We start from the raw sequence: 19,903 nt of genomic DNA on the forward strand, positions 1-19,903 counted from the left end.
TTTTGCCGTAAGTGTGTGTGTGTGTATGTATAAGTGTTGGTGAGAGGAATTAATAAGAAATTATAAATTACTTTTCGGTTTTCTTCTAGATGATGGGCACAATTGTTTCTTATTTGATAATTCTTATTCAATTCGATCGTAGCGAAATAGGGATATTTTTTTTGTCAAATGATACAAAACAACAACCAAATAAATTATAAGCGGGATCTTTGTACGATCTGCTTCGTCTATTATTTTAATTGCAATTACATAGTTCATGATCACACGCTTCTTCCTTACTCACTTTGGCGTCTGGTAATAGTGAGTCGCCACGAATGGCATCTTTGTCACAGAGCTGTGATAATGCTTACCACGTACTTTTAGAGTGATTTCGGTCCCAGGTTTTTTATACTCTTCTCGAATATAGCCCATTGCAATATTTTGTTGCAAACATGGGCTCGGGCATCCGCTTGTTATTTCACCAACTTTCTGATGTTCGTTGTTGTAGATTTCCACATTTTGTCGTGCGGGAGCACTTCCGGACTCCATCCGAAATCCTACGCGCCGGCGAGTGACACCATTTTTGATTTGAGAATTAATTTTTTCTGATCCAGGGAAATTATTCTCCAGTCGGCGTGTTTTCGCCACCAACCATAGGAGATTGGCCTCCACGGGTGTCGTACGCTCATCGATGTCATTTCCGTACAAGCAAAGACCAGCTTCAACCCGTAGTGAATCTCGTGCTCCCAGACCTGCCATTTTAAGTTTTCCAATGCCAGGATCAAGTAAGGCTGACGCAATGTATGTGGCTTTGGCCGAGGGAATGGAAATTTCAATTCCATCCTCACCGGTGTAACCGCAACGTGTGATCCGACAACCCTTGACTCCGGCGATTGATTCCGAAATAGTGTTCATGAAAAAGAGCCGCGTAAGATCTGTAGTGCAGAGTTTCTGTAACGTTGCCACTGCTTCGGGACCTTGAACGGCCAACAATGACTGTTCATCGCACGGCAGAAATTCGGCAGATACGTCTTTGCCTTTGGCTTTATACGCAGTAACAGCACAGGAAATGTTGGCCATATCCACATCCTTTCTCGATGCGTTCGATACGACATATAGGACATCATCAGCTACTCGATTCACAATCAAATCATCCAAGATTCCACCAGAGCTGTTTGTAAATACCGTGAGTGTACCGCATCCATTGCGTAATCCCTTGATGTTGGCTGTGCAGATCGATTCAAAGCAGTCTATCACATCCTTTCCTGGTGGTGCCGGTAAGAGAGTCGATAAGAAATGGAAATGCTAAAGATTCTCTACAACTTGATATATTTTTCAACAAAAAAAAACCCGTGCTGTCGTTTTACCTCTAAGGTAGGTCTGTAACATGTGCGAAACATCGAAGATCGAACCGTGTTTTCTAGTGTAAAGGTGTGATGTAATGATACTTTGATCACTATATTGCACTGGTAGCCAGAATCCGGCAAAGTCGACCAATTTACCACCTTGTCGCTGATGAAAATCGTATAAAGCAGTCCGGTTCGGTTTGGAAGTAAAGTGCCTAGCCGGAGCTATTTGAGTTGGTTTCAAAATTCGATTACATATGGAATACACCATATGACGAAAGTTAGAGCCTTGCATGCTAGAACAGATGCTTGAGATTGATGATCGTCACACTTTCACTACTTGGGCTCAAATAAATATTCGTTTATTAAAACAAACTGAACAGCAATCAATTGCTTTCAAATGTTATCAGTGAAACAAACACAGCCAAGCAAATTGAAACAGTTATCAGTATGGTAAAACCACATAATGGAGCACACATGGCGTATGACGGAATTAAACGAAATGGTTCTTTTTTCACAACGTTATCACCATGGGAGAGTCCCATAGAGTGGACATTGAACATTTTGTATGATGGTTCGTTTCGATTCTAGTCTAAAAGAGTGAATTGATGAAATACTAAGCCAGTCTCCAGATCAAGTTTGAGTACAATTTGAATGAGATCTTAGACTATGAAGATGCAAATACGAACGTTATTTTGCCTCTTTGTTTGAAATCAAGAGAGGAAAGGGAAAATTAAGAGACTTCGAAAAGCATGTGTACTTACTTTGAGATATTGTTGTGATAAAAATGTCTCTTTCCGAATCCATTATCACCGCTACCAGGATCACAAGTAATTCAACGCTGGTAGCTGGTACTGCTTCGAAAAATCAATTACCTGCTCGACACTGCTAAGAATACTACTTTGGTGCCAATCGTCAACGTCAAAGCGGCCTACGATATAGATACCTTGATAGACTACTAGCAAACATACTAGCAAGAGAGCGTCTGCAGAGTAATATATAGATACCATCATACCATGTTATTGCTACCCATTTGTCATGTGATCCGTCTGTTTTTTGATGCATTCTTAGATTAATATTCGAAGGTGTTGTGCATTCGATGTATTACGGTTTGCTATTCTGAGAGCGTCGTTTCCAACATGCCTTCACGGAATGGCCCCCCTCGTCATATTTACGAAGTACTACGTCCTATGTTGATATTTTCGAAAATATTCGGATTTACAGCATTTCATATTGAGGGCGAACCCCCGCACGTACAGGTTAAAGTGACTGGAATTGATTCCGCTGCTTTGTTGTTGAATTTTATCGCAAATAGCTTTTGCGTGTATTTGAATGCAGCAAAATATGATGGTCTGTTGCGTACATCTAGCTCGGTAGTTATGGATACGGGACTGGGTTTTTTGTTTTCTTTTGGAGCATTTGTCATGATTATGCTAGCCATCGATAACTTTTTGCGTCGTAGCTATACGTGTGATATAATTGCAAAATTGTTTGATGTAGACCGTTCGTTACGAAGAAAAAACGGTCAGATGGACCATTTAAGTGTCGAGTTTCGATTGTTATCACGTATTTTGATCATTATGTTTGGGTTCCTCGGATTGGGAGTCGTATTCTCGATTGCTATGGCATTTGTTTCAAACTTTTCCGTGCGTCTTCATGCAATTAATGCATTTTCTTATGCTCTCACGGGATTACAATTCCTGATAGTAAACTTTCATTTTGTGTCCACCGCCCAGTTGATTACACATCGTTTAATAGCGATCGAGCGTTGTTTTCGAGCACATCTGACAGCGGAATCATGGTGGATAGTGCAAAAAGATCGATGGAACCGAAATAAAACAAGCAATATTGATGTGATTTCTGAGCTTGCAGATGATTTTGCTGCACTTGTGCGTATAGTAGAACTGGTGAATCGAGTCTTTTCCAATCAAATCATAGTGCTAATATCCGGTGTTGGTATGTTTAGTATTTTTGTGATTTACGCTTGTTCATACAGTTATTATTTTGGAAAAACGGAGGAACTTCATTTGGCTGCAATTTTACTGATGGCTTGGTTGTTTTATATCGTAATGGTGGGGCTTATTTTTTCTTCTGGGGTGAGTGTAACAAATGCAGCTAGTGGTTTCAATTGTATTCTGAATGAAGCAATACAAAGTGTGAATGACGAAGCCACGAAAAAAAAAATGATTCATTTTTCCCACCAAAGCCTTCACCGTGAACCGAAGTTGCATAGTATTTTCTGTAATTTCACATGGCAATCTATGTTTAATGTACGTACTCTATGATTTTATTTTCCGCTTCTTGTAATTACCGTACAATCGTAACCATTATTCCTTTCCTATTGCAGATGATTGGGATTGCTATGACGTATCTTGTGATACTCATGCAATTTGATGTAATATCTGATTAAAGGTCAAATGAAAATAATACATAGACCCACATGGTATATTGAACTACTTACAATTTATCTGATCTGAAGGAACATCTGACGGAATGTCGCATGAAAATAATGCATGGTTATACAAGTTGGAACGAACTGTTTACTATTTGCTAGACTACGTCAGCGTACTTATGCTCTGTTAAAATTCAGTAGATTGGAGAAATAAATCAAAACATTTTGTTTTTCGCGGCTTAAACGGTTCATTCCTAAAATTATTGAATTTGAATTGAACTACGCAAAGTAATTATCATATTTATTCCATTTTTTCACAATTTTTACAGGCAAGGTTTTATATTCCATTTCATCTCTTTTTTATTATAGCTTGGACTCAAACTGTATCAATATTATTAAGTACGTGGCTGCTTCACTGCATACCTGAAACGGATTTCCTAAAATACGACGTTGTTACTATTTAGCGACTGGACTTACTTTTAAAAAAAATGGCCAATCAAGAACGAAAAACCAGCAATCTACGTTTGGTACACGATGGTTCATTTGTTCCGAGAATCTTTGCAATCTGTCCTCAATCAGAATTGATTTAGTCACATTGATAATTCGATGCGTTAGCTTCCAAGTAATGATGGTGTGTCTCCGAAGAACGCCAGCTAACAAAATGCATGAGGTCGAAAGGAGACTATAACTCACCGCTCCAATCATGTAGAAAACCGAATCGTTTAGTTCAGCAGCATCCAAATGATAGAAAACAACGCGAAGGAAAGCAAATGCGGTCAAGATTTGAAGAATCAATATATGGAGCATTACTAATACAATCTGTAAACCAATTATACATGTCAGGTGAGACACTGTTACTATTACACGCTTCTTGCTTAGTAAAACAGTAGTACCGGAACCGCAAAGCATGTTGTGCAATGTGTTGCCACATCACAAAGTATGTCGTGTAAATTGCTTAAGCTTTCAATGAGGCGCATTTTTTTTGCAACGTGCTCATCCAGAATTTCAGATTGTAATTTTTCCGAATTGGAAATTTGTCTGAAAATGTATTAAAATGAATGATGTAAAGTGCACCCAACAATATGGATGAGTAATGTAGTACATACTGTAGCAAATAATTTATGGCTTCTAAACGAAGGACAACGCTATAAATTAGTAAATTAAAAATAGCTGAAAAGAATAAACCACCTGTCCATGTATATGCAATGAATGTGATGACACTAAAATTATTGATCCAGAATGCAACTCCTCTAATGGACGCTAAGATTACTACCGGAAAGAAACAACTCATTATAGTGAATAGCGTTGCAAGCAGATGAACAAGTTGATGTTTTTGATAGTAAAAATACTTCTCCAGCTATTAGAAAGAAGGGATAAACAAGCATAATATTGTACGTAACAAGATATAGCTACTCGTTTACTTACTTCTGCATCGATCAATCCTAAATTGAATATAATTTTTGTAATCCGAGACTTCATGATGAGAGAGATCCATGGAGCAGCGAGTACTAAAAAAAATGGAATCCTAAGAAGAGTATCTAGCCCATGCTTTACGATCGTAGAACTGGACGTGAAAAGCATGTTAAAGGTTTCAGTAGTCAGAGTGATCCATATCATATAAATTCGTAATGAAGTCAGAAATATCAAGAAAACCAGTTGTAAAAAACTAATTTTTTCATTATTTGTAGAATGTTGCTGTAGCGCGTGTGTTCCAAATATACGAGAAATTATCCAAATAGGCGTAAACGAATGAATATGATCGCTTATTTGAAACCACCAAGGTAAAGCATGCGGTCGAGTTCGTTTCAATTGAAACATGCTGGTTTTGTAAAACAATGTTATTCGCCTGTAGGTCTGTGATACACTAATGAAAAAGAATCCACCATCAACTGGGAGTAGACTTGGAGGAATATGGTGGTTTAATGATCCAAAGAATAGACGAATGCGTGCCTAATTACAACATAATTATCATATTATATCATTGTTATAAAAGGTAGACTTCAGAACGATAATTGATCTCAGTAGTGTAGCTGGTAGCATGGCTTGGAAAATAGCAAGCTGGTTCGAGGCAGAACCTCGTCATGTGTACGATACATTGAAATATAGTGAATTACTTTGTAGTCTAGTTGGAATCAGCATCTATCAATACGTTAGTGACCCAGCTAACGGAATGGTTAAGCTACATCTAGTTAAGGTCCTTAATTTTCTGGCCATGAACTTGCTACTTTTTGTTGTTGCTCTTATTCATGCCTTTATTCCTTATGAACTTGTGAACAATGGGTCCGTAATAGTTACATATGGGATACGAACGTTGCTTGTGGGAGGTGTTCTTGGCATTTCTGTGGTAAGCATTGTGCATGCCTGGAACTGGAAGTCAATCGTTAATATGCTTCAAACAATACACAAGTTGGATTTAAAGGTAATTACTGATTTCTGGTGGTACGATGATGAATTTAGTTAGCTTGCTATGATAGTAATGGTGCTTGTCATTGTTGTAGTTCAAGTTGATGAAGTATCCAGTAGAGCTGACCGTTCATAAACGTGTCGTGTTAATAGGATATGCCGTAGGTATGGCATCGAACATTACCATTTTCGTCGGCTACAATGTTAGCACTCTGGCATATATCGACAGTGGAGTGATTGCTTGGCGAATGGTTTTCGGACAATTTTACTTCAATATTGTTTATTTTACCATCGTGAGTCTCTTTCTCACTATGGCATATATAGTAGCGCAGCGGTTTGTGCATCTAACTAATATACTGAAGCTTCTGTTCGATACCTCATATACTCAACCACATGAGCTTTTGTTGAATGATTTAAAAGTCGGAGGCCATGGTGCTACAGTACAACACCGAGTAAGGTTTGTGCAAAAAATGGCTATTATTCACCAACAATTAAATGAGATTGCAGATCATGTGAGCAATGTATTTGGAGACATTTTGATTATAAATGTTATAGCCACTCTGCAATTCACTGCATTTAATATTTTTGCAATGCTTAAAAATTTCGTCAGTGGCGACCCTCGTACGCGTATGTTTACTCTGTTTAACCTATGCGGAAGTTTGTTTTACACTGTTATGTTCATGTTGATGGTTTTGTTATCTCGTACAATACTGAAAGAGGTAAGTTATCGCTCAAAGTATTTGTTGATCTTAGTATAACGATTATATATGTTGTAGAGTAACATGGTTGGAGTGTTATTACATAAAGCCATGAATAAAGAATCAAACGATGAGTTGATTAGATCCATGACAATATTCTCGCGTCAGGTTCGAAATAGATGTGCAGTTATCAGATCTAGGCAAATTGTAATAGATTGGCCATTCATATTTGAGGTGAGTTTTTTTTGTTGATTAGTGACGGTCAAATTTCAAATAATACATTTTTACTTACAGGTTTTGGTAGTGTTGGCGTCCTATTTGGTAATTTTGTTACAGTTTGACGGTAGCATAGCAGGGAATTGACTATTTTAATTTTTGAAAACATTTCTTATTGGGCATATATTTCGGTATTATCGCTTTATGAGCTCTGAAAGGGGTAACTAATTTTGTTATTGTTATATAACATTATAACGGTTATAGAACGTTATACGGCGAACGTGCTGGGAGCTAAACTAATTCGAACATGAAATGGTTTGAATCGAATTCAATTTATGAGTACTTTCTCCTTTTTTATTGGGCAGGAAACCCAATTAGAATTTTCTTTCATTCTATTGACTTTAATGCACAGTTGATTAGAAAAACTTTAAAAGATTTTAAAACTTTAAAGATTTTCTTATGTCGTGGCAATTTTGATGGATGTGTATACTTTAACGATTTCGTCAGGCACAACGTTTATATATACTAACTCAATTATTCTTAACGTGGGACTATACTGTTCAGTGAATTTATACATATTGGTGACATTTATTACTTTACTGTTATCACGTGATCGAGTATCACAGCATCTGAGTGTTTTCTTTTTATGGGATCATTCGCGATATATCACAACCCGAAGTTGAATAGTCACAACAAATCTTTGTGAACATTATTGTTTATGGGTGCATATATACCTTTCATTTATAATTAATTTCGTTGTCGTAGGTAGCTTGACCATTCAGCAGGTAATACTAAATTAAACCATTTACTATAACTACTAATACAAATATTACAACTACTTCTTTCCTAGAGTAGAAAAACGGCAGTTGTGATCCATAAAGCTCTTTGGTACGGTTATTACAAGGTTTCCATAACAAAGCAGTTAATATTTTTATCACAGCAACTACAACAAACCATTCCAAAGATTTCGTGCTTTCTTTTCGATTTTGAATGGTCATTTGTGATGTTGGTATGTGTAAATTTTGGTAACTTCGCTTGAACATGTTATAGCTAAATTTTAAAACCATAATTGCAACTGTAGGTGGCTGCTACCCTCATCTTGCTTTTGATAATACTTGTTCAATTCGATTTAACGAAAATATATAAATTTGTAAACTTGTAGACCATCGATATATTATCGGCCATCTTTTCTAAGCAAAGCACCATATAACCTTTTTATTTGCAAATAAATAAAACAACTTGTTTCGAGTAAATTCCAAAGCAAATCTAAGGCAAATTAAAAAGAAAATTCATCCATGGTATTTAGTTTGATGGTGGAATATGATGCATGAGAAAGAAAATTAGGGACGTTATTTATGGATCAGTTAAAAGTTTTCATGTAAAATTTAAAATACTGAAAAAAATTTGACTCCATGATTGATGATGGAATGTTTATTTGTTTAATATTACTGAATATGGCAACGTATCACTCGGATCCCATCAAGTCGTTCTGTACAAAATTTTGTAAATTTTTTATTTGTTTTTCTTTAAACACGATTGACTAACAGATTTGACCGAAAACAAAGGTGTCGTACAATGCAAATAACATTAGACGGGTCAGACACAATAATGTGATGAATTATGAAATTATCTGTTCAATAATTAGGTAAAGGTTGCACTTACAGATGACATCATAACTACTGATACCTTAGATTGATGATACCCGTAAAGCCAACTGGCTGATCAAGTATAAAACAAGGTGTCTGGCACCTACGTAATCACGGATGAGGTGTTCATGAACTGGGGTGCGGTACAAGAAAAAGAAAAGAACTTCATTAAATTATTGCTGAGGTATGGGATAAGTAATTCATGTTTTGTCATTAAGATCCCGGCATTTTCTATCCGTTATACAAGAAGAAAGATAAGCTATAGTGTAGTTACCACAGGGGTAGTACAGTTTTGCATACCGCCTTTAAAGTTTTCAATAAAAATAGTTCTTCAAGAAAGACTTGTCCCATTCGCAGACGAGATAGTTGAAAACGGTCAGAGCGGAAGTCAAATCGGAAAATCAACCCGATATTCAGAACATCGATCGCGGCAGACACTGAGAAAATGCTACAGTCCCACATTGAAAGCCGCATACTCAGAGTAAAATTGTTAGGCTCAATAAACTTTATTGAAACCACGGTCAAGTTTACCAATTTTGTGTAAACGACTATAATCAATGTCTCAAGTAATTGTGGCTGGAAAACTTGAAAGTACAATCAGATGGAATAGGGAGCAGAAAACCTCGGATTGCAGGATTGAGGTGACGAAAAATACTAAAATGAGCCTGTTCTCAGACTGTCCAAATAGATAGTAGAGATGTTCTAAAACTGAACTGAAATGGAGTAATGGCAATGATGCATCCGTCAAAGGTCGGAAGAGGGTTCGATAGTCGAAGCATTAGCGTTTGTCAGGCTTTGACTGTTTAACAGTTAAGATATTTAAGAAGAAGAAGGCTAAGACAGCTAAGCTGTTGTAGCGCCTTATAAATAAGTAGGGATATTTGCAAATATTATGTTTTTTTATTCGTTATATTTTGCGAATATCTTAGTATTCTTGCAATGCATTATCGTACTGTGAACATTGATGTCTCCTTTTTTCATTTTCTAGCAGCATCCATTCTACTAGATTATTCTAATCTAAAAACTGATGTAATACTTCCCGCTAGTTGTTTTTTGTTGAAAAATTATATTTATTTGAAATAGTCAATTGACAAATTTTTATTCGAAAAAGATACCCTCAATTGTATGATATCAAATTGAACAAGAATATTCAAGTATGTGGCAAAAGAAGAAATCATCTGAAAGAACAGAAATATTATCATTAGCATTAATTTCAATTTGATTGAAGGAAGAGGTAAACAAAACTAGAAAGGATAGTATGTTACCGTGAGCAAAAATTTCCAGTCAATATCAAAGAAATAACAGGATGCTTTTGGAGTCTGGTGGGATAATTGTACAGAGAACGATCGTAGCTAAAATATATGATAAGTGTATGAAACTTATACTTCACCATTCACAGAATGTATCCTCACCTGTTTGATAATTCGTGACTTGCTAACATTATAAATTGTAGCTTTATGTAGTATTAAAGCAGTTTGTTGCGCCTATAATATTGAAATTAAAATTACTTTTATATTAAGCTAAGTCCTGACTATTCCAACAGCTTTCTACCTTCTTGTGTAACAAGCTTCCAGCAAATATCACTTGTAATATAACTATGAGGTAAAAAATACTTAGAAATAATTGTGAAAGTGTGATAGAATCAGTAATCTTATTATCGATATTTTTTAATAAAATTACGTGTATAATAGTAAAAAAACACACTAAATTTAATCCAAAGGCACTCGCTAAGATATAAAATATGTGAATAAAAAAACAGTTATTACACATTTGTACTCCAGTGCCTATCTTCAAGTACAAAATCGCTATGGTTTTGATAGTGTGTTGCTCACATAACGGCAACAATAGTTTTTTTGAGCCAAGCTCGGTGTGGAAATACAAGCTGAAAATCGATTGATTGGACCATTATTACAACGAGTAAGATATAGAATCAAATGCAAACTTATTCTTACCTAAATGTACAATTGATTTTGTGATAACGGTAAACCAACGCCCAGAGAGAAGCGCAACAGTAACAGCAGCTTGTAATGAACACCAAATTTCCCATGATGAAAGCCAAAAGTCTAACTAAGTCGTTTGCTGTTTCCACATTGCCTAAATAAGGATTCGTGAACAAAGTTCCGACAAGGCAGCCAATTTGACAGGCCAAAGATCCTGCCAAATACACGGTGCTAAATAAATACTCTGCACTGTAGTCATGTTTGTAGCCAAGCTTCTGTAGCTCGCCATCAACTTCTGTGATGCATAGCATTAAATTATGGTATTTATAAGCATTTATGTAATTAACTATTGGTATGCCCAGCAAAGCAAACTGCTGCAGAGCGAGAAACATGTTGAAAATGAACTGGATGAGCGACGAATCATAGAACAGCTGATTTTCTCTTTCACTTGTGAACCCTGCTTTCATAACCAGGAAACAATTGACAAACATATATGCTACAAAAATCAACATATCTTTGAAGCTACGTCGGATGGTAGATGTTTCGAAATTTGCTGTAAACGAAATCAATCCCAACGCCTTAGCCATGTAGTAGATGAAGCGTAAGGTTTGTATAAAATTTTTGGCCACAAAAAATCGTTTCATTGCGACACAATGACGCAATGGTTTGCTTTAGGTCTTTCGTATTACTATGGTGAGTTTTTTCAGGCAGTTTTATCTGGAATTTTGGTGCTATTTAATTATAGCTGTGAATTAATAATTAATTAATTACAGTGTGAATCAATTACCAGAAAAGATCAATCGATAACGCTGATAGTGGAAAAACTAACGGGTGAATTGTTAATTAGAATTGACGATATCCTGACATCGATATGTTATCCGTCGGTCACCGGTGAACAATCGATTTTCAGGTCAATCAACTTCATAGTTGTTGCCTTATATTCCTAAATGTACCTATTGTTCCCCAAAGTTTGTTTCACTTGAACCAACCACTGATACACGCCTGTTGTGCGCTTTTCCGCTTCGTATAATCAACGAACAAGTTTGCATATGTACTTTTCTATCAATATTTACCACCATCTGTAACCGGGTTTTCTGCAGAGTATATTGTCCGTTGTGTATCGGAGACATATGGTGATTAACATAAGAATTGACTTCGTGTTCCCCATTTTCTCTAATCCGCCCTCATTTATTTTACAGTGCCTTATTCGACGGTAAATAGCAGATAAACATGAGTTTACACGAAGAACATACTACGAAGTGCTTTCCTTATTGGCAAATATAGCACATATATCTATTTATATAACTCTCGTCATTTCAAAGCACAACTGATCTATGTCTCTGGTCGCACAATTAATCAGTTTGTACTTAATCTCTGATGTCTTTAACACGTAAAACCTTTATTTGTATCAAGTTATATATATATGTTCATGTATATATATATATATATATATATATATATATATATATATGTTCATGTATATATATATATATATATATATATATATATATATATATATATATATATATATATATATATATATATATATATATATATATATATATGTGTGTGTGTGTGTGTGTGTGTATAGTTGATATCTACCTTAGGTTTTAAATGTTATTTGGCGCGAAAGAGATCAGAGATTGAATACAAACTGATTAATTGTGCGACCAGAACATTGATTAGTTGCGCTTTGAAACGGCGAGTGAATGAAAGATATGATGTGTGATCCGGGAACACAGTGTGATAGCTTCACGGATTTAAAGGTTAGATTTGTTGATAATGGAGTCCATTAGTCCACAAGTTAGAAAATGATACAAAGAAGCAAATTCGATAACCTTTTTCAAGAGCAAGATGGACAGATGGGTGTAGCAAAATAAATGTTTAACTAAAAATGTTAACAAAACAAGGAACACTGCAAGGAAAATGCAGTTTACGCATATACAGCGCATGGTCCTAATACTGCCCACGTTGGCTTGGGCGAGCATAGTTTTTTTTTATATACCTAAAGAATAGGGTAGATATAAGCAACCGTTCGTCAAGACAGCGACAACATAAAATGACCGGCGAGTATACTTTTTATAGTTGAAAAATTCACCTGATTCATCTCAACATCTGTACCCTTGCACCTGAGTAAACATATGTATCTGCAGACCATAAAGGAAACAGTAAAAAAAAACATTTCAGCCGGCTCTCACATATTGTGATATAAAAATAGTTTAAAATATTTAGGGACGTAACCCCCATGAATTGTTAACTCATGCTCACCCAAACAGAATATGTCCGCACTCATTTAAACGCTGTATGGATCGGATCCACTTATCCATGGAATGATTCGGCGTCATAGTGGATAAACGTTCATATTGGATTTAAACACACCTATTTACATTTCAAATCTTCTAGTTTTACGATATTTATTTTTTTTTTTCATCAATCTCTATTTCTCTTTGCATCTCTTTTTATAATTTACATTGAATGATAATTCCATCATTGAAACAACTTCAAATGTCCAGAGCTTGCGCACTTATGTTTATTTTATAATGATATCCGCTATTTTATAATCAAATCTTCTAGTCAGACTACATTCGAATTTGTTTTTTCTATCAATCTTTTATTTATCTTTGCATCACTTTTTATAATTTACGTTAAATGACACATGCACGATTGTAACAATTCCAAATGTATAGTCTGTGCAGAATCGTCATTACTACTTATATTTATTTTATAATGAAATATTTGCAAAATAAATAATTTAAATTTCAGAAAAAATGTATAAGTAATCTACGGACAAAATATCACGCTAGGCGGATTTCTGTTGTATGATCTACAACCCCCTTCGGGTGATCTTGCAGAGTATTCAACCCTTCAGGACTCTTGAGAAAAACGGACACATCACTATGATCAATGTTTGGGTCGTATGGTTCCTGCTCTATTGTTGGACGATGTTGTTGAGGATGTTCTATAGCACTCAATATTGATTGTAAAAGACCATCCGAGAGAATTTGCTCATGTGGTGCAGAGCCGGTACCCTGTGGATCGGCTGATTGAAATTGTAGATGGTAGGAACTATGCTGTCCCTGTACAGGAATACTGAGACTGTGCGACTTTTGAGCTGATATTAATTCCAAACCTCCAAAGCCACCGTCTAGTCCAGGTAAGTTGGAAGCATACAGCTGATGGTTGGATTCTGAATGTTCATTATATTCCTTAGGGTTCATAGTATGCTTTAAGCTGAAATCCCCTGAGTTATCTGTGCCCGTGGTGTGCCTTATGATCGAGAGCTGATTGGTTTTTACTGATTGTTGTACGTCCACAGATGCCGGGCCATTTCCGCAGTCGGCAGATACAAGTTGTGCTGCGTTGTGGGAGTGTAAGCGAGGCTCCTGAACAAGGGATTGAGTTTCGAGTATTTGGTGTTGTGTGAGAAATGGTTTAGCTGGTTGTTCTGAGGGCAGCACATTCAGCTCTATGCTGGAAGGTTCGGAATGGGTAGCATCGTGCGTTGGCGGTGGAAGATAAACGTCGCCTGAATAAGTCGACTTAGTTCCAAAGGTTTCTTGATGTTCAACAGCATGTCCTATAGATTCTATTAATCCTTGTGGTACTGGTGGACGATATGCGATTGGGTGCCGTGGTGGGGAGCCAGAAACTGGCCAAGGTTTTAAGTTTCCACTCACACTACCATGAGAAATACTCAATCCAGGATGACGAATCGGTGGTCCGTATTGTGAGGCTGGTTGAAACTGAAGTTTTTGTGCCGGTGATGGTGGTGGTGGTGGTAACAGTGAAGAAGTTGATTGTTTGCTAAAACGGTCCTTATACTTGTCGAGTTGCTCCGAATCTTGTGGAGGAGTTATGAAAGAATCGCTGAGAAAGTTTGAATGTATCTAAAATTAAAGAGAAGAAAAAAACTCCTTTGTTATAATGAAATTTGCTTGATGCTATTTTAATCATTGCTATAGCCTCTTCGTACCTCGTAGCTGGCAGCCTTTGAATTTTCTTGACCAGGGTGAATATCCGTATGTGCATTGAATACAAGACCTTGCTCAACCTTAGGTAGTTGCAAATTGATATTGGTAGAATGCATAGCACCAGTGCTGGACACAAATTGATGGGCTCCTGAAAAATCTCCACTTGGTGGTGGCCCATACGAGGATTCAGGAGCATGAATTTCAGGCTGGGTGATGGGTCCTGCAATAGGTTTCCACCCATCACACTTGATTTCCGGAGGAGTTGGGGGAGCATGATCAACTGATACCATTTGATGTCGCAAAGGTGTTGACGAACTAAAAACCGCAGATTGTACTGGAGGACCGTAACCAGCTTTGAGAGGTAGATTATATATAGGCTTTGTTGTAACATGCGAGTGCAGGGGAGTTCCGTAAGCAGATTGAGGAGATCCTGAAAAAGGCGATACGTAGACGGGTTTTGCACCCACACCTAATGACCCCGTAGGATTTCCAGCGTGAACTGCAGCATGTGACGGTGGTCCGTAGATTGGTTTCGATGACTGAAGATAATAATTTTGTGTGTGATAATCATTTTCACTTCCACCAAATCCGAACGTTGAGAACAATTGTTCCAGGAAAGAAGATGACTTTTTATGGTGGAAGGATGGTGGGCCGTGCGGTTGCATCTTTGGATGACCTTGATAGATCGGTTTTTGAACCGTTAACAATGGCGGTCCATATTCAATATTGACATTTGGAGGACCGTAATTCTGAACTGGTACGCCATACTCCTTATGCGGGACTTGAATTGGGTTCTGCGAGATTTGAAGCGGTGCAGAACCAGCTAGAGGTACATCTGGAGCGGGAGAAGAAAAATAAGATGCAGGTGGAGTACCGTAAACCTGTGCGGGCAATTCGGGTCCTGCTGCTTCTGAAGATACGTAAGACTCCACTGGTGAAGCTTCTCGGCGTTCAATTTCCTGAGTCGACAAATTTGCGTTATTTACGACCGCAGTCACCGTTGAAAAAAAAAGTAGGACTCCACAGACTAAGGTTGCCAAGATTTTGAAAGCCTAAAACAAAACGAAAGTAAGATTTCGTTAAATCGAATGAGCTATCTCGTTTCCTTAAAATTGTAGCTCCGTTAAAAAAATGATGTTAACTCTTACTATTTCAGAAATTTTAAATATAAAATATAATTTAAAATAGACTTAGAACTTCCCCCTATTTTTTATATACATTCGTTGCTCAAAATATTTTACCCCAGCGCTTGACAAGCAATCAAGAGAATAATGGTTCTTCGAAAATATTTTTCAGTTAATGAAGCTCTTAATGGTATATGACTTTACATTCCAAAATCCACATCATGTTACCGCTAGTAACTTTACTATGTCTATTTTTGTCTTCAATCACGCATCTTGTAATTTGTAATGTTTTATTGTCGCTATTACAAGCTAACAACGAAATTCTTTTGATCAAAATGAAACAACCATATAGTTTCTGAGAAACTACTACCACAGTAAAGTTGGTCATTGTATAGATTGTCTGTTGAACTCTATTAAACATAGTCAAATAGCACATAAACCACATGATTGGTGATTGGGAAGCAGAAAATGTAAAAAAAATATGACAAAATCGGGCCAGTGAGTCTACCATGATCAAAGCTATAGATAAATGTGAAAGCGTGGTTTTCTTGTATTTTTCTTTCATCTGAATGACACAAAGCTTCATATTTCCGGCATCGAGATCTATCGTATCCGGGATCGTGATATTTGGATACTTTCACTTTCGTAAAAAAAAGACACAGTATGGAATGAAGGAAAAGAGCTTAATCATAAAAAATATTCAACAGAAATTCGCACACAGGTTGTATAAGTTTGAAACTTAGCTAATAAAATTTATGATGTTCATTGTTAATTATTTATGCGAAAAATAGAAAGAAAAATTTATTTATTTCAACTAAAATAGATTCTCCAAACTCTTCTTTCGAATTGATAAATTCTTTGTGCGAATTTTGCTCATTTACTTAAGCTACAGACGCAGCCAACCAAGATAGAAACTAATGATTGAAGATATTAGCAATTAATCGTACACTGCTAGGTGACGATTGCACAATTCCAATTCATGATTCCCACCACTGGTTGCCGTGTTCATACATGCATTCCAGAAGAACATGCATACTCCTTTATTTGTTAGGATGATTTCCGGACGTATGGGGGTTTGTCAGATTGTCTTATCTTTTCATTCCTTAAATTTTTCATCTGAAATTCTCCACTCATTTTCACCCACCCGTTGGAACCCGCGCGGAATCACTAGGAGAATGTTTACTAAAAGAATGTTTTTTGATGAGAGCAGTAGAGCCAGTCAACTTTCAAAAATGGTGTAATATGAACAGCTCAACAATAGAATAAAAGGTATTTTAGTTAGCACTTATTATGCATGTTTCAGCATAAATGATTCGATGACAGTAAACTAAAATGCAAGCTGCTACTAACGAACAAAACTGGAACTGTATCTGGACTTAATTCTGACAGACATATGTTAGATGCTTAAGCTGATAGTCCATGTTTTTTATTTCTAAATTCTATATACCTTACATGAAACTTAGAATAGTAACACTACATTGAACTGACAATCAAAGTTAGTATCTAGGAAGTATCGAGCCTCACACAATATGATACGCAATGCTCAGGAGCAAAAAGAAAGTACTAACTTTGACAGAATACTCGATTAAAAAGTCAACTGGATACCTTGTGCGAATGGCTGTATTGATATTTAATTAGTTTCATTGCTTATCATCAACGCAATTTTCAATTACCCGTAGTGTGTAATTTAAAGCAAATGAAGTACTTTATTGCAAAACGCTGCATACAATATAGTTTTTACAAGTTTTCAAAAATATACGCCATTTAAACTTCTTATCAAACCTAATCACCTTTGTGTGAGTGACGCGGTTCTCTTGGAAGTACATTGATATCTGCATGATACGGCGCAGTACGTTTAAGGAGTCCGATGTTGTATTCGTTTGTTTTTTATTAAACGACTGTACTGAACATGCATAATATGCTATAACTTTTTTTTTATATTCGTTTGTTTTATTCTTTAACCAGGATTAAATTTCTCGCTTTCTTAAATACTGCTTCTGAAATGGAGAAAAATGTTTCTCTATTACAATATACTAGCAATTGCCTTTTTCATTTGCATTTGCATGAGCTCCATATACAAAAGATATTACTATCACGATAAAAAATTTTTAGATACAATAACAATGTCTGAGTTTTGAAGACAACCTGTAAGTTAAAGAAGTGCTAGTTTGAATAGATATAATCTATTGTAAAATTATGTTAGTGTAAATAACTTGATTGTCACATTAAAACATCTAATCAATCACGTACTATCTAACTCCAAATGATAGAAACAAAAAAGCGCACGTTAATTATCATGATTTTTCGTTGAACAAATATTTGCATTGAAAAATATATCGTTAAAATTGTTTGCAGTCCAAAGTATATGAAAACAATTTATATGTTTTTTGAACATTTTTAACGTTTTTTAAACAGTAAGAACTATATGAACATTTCTACAGTAGCTAGTAACTTGTTTTAAACAAATTTAATCAGGTTTAATTTTTCTACCTATTCTTGAATTAAATTTAATTCTAAAAAAATCATACTTACAGCATTGTTTGTAAGTTTATGTTATTGTTATTTATTTAAGAACGGCCTGGCCGTATTTGGATTTGGATAAATTTGTAAGGTTCAATAGCATTGAAATAAATACTTACCATATTTATTAAACCAATTAAATAAATTATGAAATGTTATCTTTGCTGCACTGAAAAAAAAATATGAAACAAACTTATTTCTCTGTATTTCCAATAATGATTTTTGTTTTCAAACAAACAAACATTAACTTTCTCTCAATTTATTCACTCAATAAAAAACACTGTTCACCTATATCATGAAAAAAGCGATTTTTTCCCTTTTTTCCTGTTGTTTAGCCACCGTTAGAACATTCAATCCAAAATTATGTACTTGATTTTATATTTTTTGCGTGTTTTAGACATTCAAAAATCGATCACACTTTGATAGGCACATTTGGGTCACTGTTGATGGCTAAACTGATTTCTTCGACAGAATTAATTTATTTGGCTTACGCTTGACGCTCTTTGTTGTTCAACCACTAGTAAAGTTTTAACACAAGTCCTTCAGTTAAATTAATTTATTTTATATTAGTGACATCACTCGTTATCTTGGACACAATGATGAGAAGTACTGTACACAGTACGGAAATATGAATTTCCGATTCACACCTTTCTCATAGCAACAAAAAATGAAACCGTGATCATAGATGTATGGCACGAGCGATAAATAGTTTGATCACGGAAACGTTCTCTTACACGTCTTGACACCTTCGTGGCAGATTTTCAAATGCCACCGGAGATCAAAAAAGTACTCTATTAAACGGAACTCGGCTGCCGGTAACGTGAAAGTGACTTTAGCGAAGAGGAACTCAAAAGATGATCTCCTTTAGCTGTAGCCGTCACCGTGAAATAGAGTCACCAGTTCTCTCTCCACAACTCGCCTACCTTGTAGCAAGTAAGAGACATGACGGAAAACTGCCAGTACTAGTGCTTTCTCTCTGGAAGATCGTCGTCAAACCAGTAGGATCAGTGGAAGAGCAACCAAAATTTGAGAATGCGATGCTATGCGTGTTGCTTAACAGCAAGACAGTTCGTGTCTTACGTTGGGGGAAATACGTAAATACGTAGAAGCAGGTGGGTCTGGAGAGAGCGAAAGTGAAATAGCGGAAAATGAAAGTTTCGGCACGCATTTGCTCTTTATCATGCTCTTTCCTCTGTCTCACTCTATAGAGATATTTCATTCGAAAAAAAAAATCAACGTATCATCATCGTTGTCGACGATGAACGTAGTTCCACTGATGACGTGACTTCGGAAGCTTTTTACAGTTCCGGGGTTCGTTGTTCGTGCTGTTGGAATCGCTTACAAAACCGGTTCATTTCTTCTTTTCTCTGTATGTTGATGGTTCTTTGGAGGGCTTTCTTTCGCATAAACCCCCAAGAGATGCTTGTGTCTTGCATATACAAAAACTGCGGCTTACAGCGGAACTATCTGATGTAAAATAAATTGTTTGTTTTTTACTAACCGAAATTTATTTACCTTGAAATCATCAGTTTGTGACAATCTTGTGAATTCACTTGAAACTGTACATTTCAAAACTTTCACTTGGATGTGACGTATATACCAATTTTTATTACTGATAAAATTATTTCTTATTTTTAAAATAAGAAATAAAATATCTTGAAATTAAAA

At 36.0% G+C, this 19,903-nt stretch overlaps 5 protein-coding genes across 5 annotated transcripts; 1 reads left to right on the forward strand and 4 right to left on the reverse strand.

Moving 5' to 3' along the window:
- Nucleotides 1-227: 227 nt before the first annotated feature.
- LOC128732154 (aminomethyltransferase, mitochondrial) lies at nucleotides 228-1,620 on the reverse strand. The gene is made up of 2 exons (XM_053825323.1): nucleotides 1,347-1,620; nucleotides 228-1,244 (listed from the first exon to the last, which is right to left on the reverse strand). The coding sequence occupies exons 1-2, from the start codon at nucleotides 1,618-1,620 to the stop codon at nucleotides 280-282; spliced, it is 1,239 nt and encodes a 412-aa protein (XP_053681298.1). The 3' UTR covers nucleotides 228-279.
- Nucleotides 1,621-2,464: 844 nt separating this feature from the next.
- On the forward strand, nucleotides 2,465-3,735 carry LOC128720970 (uncharacterized). The gene is made up of 2 exons (XM_053814672.1): nucleotides 2,465-3,595; nucleotides 3,673-3,735. The coding sequence occupies exons 1-2, from the start codon at nucleotides 2,465-2,467 to the stop codon at nucleotides 3,733-3,735; spliced, it is 1,194 nt and encodes a 397-aa protein (XP_053670647.1).
- A 345-nt stretch (nucleotides 3,736-4,080) lies between these two features.
- LOC128720979 (uncharacterized) lies at nucleotides 4,081-5,334 on the reverse strand. The gene is made up of 5 exons (XM_053814681.1): nucleotides 5,143-5,334; nucleotides 4,824-5,074; nucleotides 4,611-4,755; nucleotides 4,195-4,536; nucleotides 4,081-4,140 (listed from the first exon to the last, which is right to left on the reverse strand). Exons 1-5 carry the CDS (start codon nucleotides 5,332-5,334, stop codon nucleotides 4,081-4,083), a joined length of 990 nt encoding a protein of 329 aa, XP_053670656.1.
- A 4,272-nt stretch (nucleotides 5,335-9,606) lies between these two features.
- On the reverse strand, nucleotides 9,607-11,264 carry LOC128721310 (uncharacterized). Its single transcript, XM_053815050.1, has 5 exons — nucleotides 10,633-11,264; nucleotides 10,232-10,562; nucleotides 10,093-10,164; nucleotides 9,946-10,032; nucleotides 9,607-9,858 (listed from the first exon to the last, which is right to left on the reverse strand). The coding sequence occupies exons 1-5, from the start codon at nucleotides 11,262-11,264 to the stop codon at nucleotides 9,751-9,753; spliced, it is 1,230 nt and encodes a 409-aa protein (XP_053671025.1). The 3' UTR covers nucleotides 9,607-9,750.
- Nucleotides 11,265-13,413: 2,149 nt separating this feature from the next.
- LOC128721008 (uncharacterized) lies at nucleotides 13,414-19,179 on the reverse strand. Its single transcript, XM_053814709.1, has 3 exons — nucleotides 19,159-19,179; nucleotides 14,594-15,643; nucleotides 13,414-14,507 (listed from the first exon to the last, which is right to left on the reverse strand). Exons 1-3 carry the CDS (start codon nucleotides 19,177-19,179, stop codon nucleotides 13,416-13,418), a joined length of 2,163 nt encoding a protein of 720 aa, XP_053670684.1. The 3' UTR covers nucleotides 13,414-13,415.
- Nucleotides 19,180-19,903: the final 724 nt, after the last annotated feature.

The sequence above is a fragment of the Anopheles nili genome, chromosome 2 (assembly GCF_943737925.1).
Source record: "Anopheles nili chromosome 2, idAnoNiliSN_F5_01, whole genome shotgun sequence".
NCBI lineage: Eukaryota > Metazoa > Arthropoda > Insecta > Diptera > Culicidae > Anopheles > Anopheles nili.

What these genes read in the sequence shown, in the direction of transcription:
- LOC128732154 (XM_053825323.1), bottom strand. Translation starts at nt 1,620, where the DNA reads ATGCAAGGCTCTAACTTTCGTCATATGGTGTATTCCATATGTAATCGA. An exon ending in GTTACAGACCTACCTTAGAG is followed by an intron (nt 1,245 to 1,346) that starts GTAAAACGACAG and finishes CGGCACCACCAG; the next exon opens with GAAAGGATGTGATAGACTGC.
- LOC128720970 (XM_053814672.1), top strand. Translation starts at nt 2,465, where the DNA reads ATGCCTTCACGGAATGGCCCCCCTCGTCATATTTACGAAGTACTACGT. An exon ending in CATGGCAATCTATGTTTAAT is followed by an intron (nt 3,596 to 3,672) that starts GTACGTACTCTA and finishes TTCCTATTGCAG; the next exon opens with ATGATTGGGATTGCTATGAC.
- LOC128720979 (XM_053814681.1), bottom strand. Translation starts at nt 5,334, where the DNA reads ATGATATGGATCACTCTGACTACTGAAACCTTTAACATGCTTTTCACG. An exon ending in TAGGATTGATCGATGCAGAA is followed by an intron (nt 5,075 to 5,142) that starts GTAAGTAAACGA and finishes TCTTTCTAATAG; the next exon opens with CTGGAGAAGTATTTTTACTA. An exon ending in GCCATAAATTATTTGCTACA is followed by an intron (nt 4,756 to 4,823) that starts GTATGTACTACA and finishes ATACATTTTCAG; the next exon opens with ACAAATTTCCAATTCGGAAA.
- LOC128721310 (XM_053815050.1), bottom strand. Translation starts at nt 11,264, where the DNA reads ATGAAACGATTTTTTGTGGCCAAAAATTTTATACAAACCTTACGCTTC. An exon ending in AGTCACGAATTATCAAACAG is followed by an intron (nt 10,033 to 10,092) that starts GTGAGGATACAT and finishes CATATATTTTAG; the next exon opens with CTACGATCGTTCTCTGTACA. An exon ending in ACTGGAAATTTTTGCTCACG is followed by an intron (nt 9,859 to 9,945) that starts GTAACATACTAT and finishes CTGTTCTTTCAG; the next exon opens with ATGATTTCTTCTTTTGCCAC.
- LOC128721008 (XM_053814709.1), bottom strand. Translation starts at nt 19,179, where the DNA reads ATGTCTCTTACTTGCTACAAG. An exon ending in TGTCTCTTACTTGCTACAAG is followed by an intron (nt 15,644 to 19,158) that starts GTAGGCGAGTTG and finishes GTTTTGTTTTAG; the next exon opens with GCTTTCAAAATCTTGGCAAC. An exon ending in CAAAGGCTGCCAGCTACGAG is followed by an intron (nt 14,508 to 14,593) that starts GTACGAAGAGGC and finishes CTTTAATTTTAG; the next exon opens with ATACATTCAAACTTTCTCAG.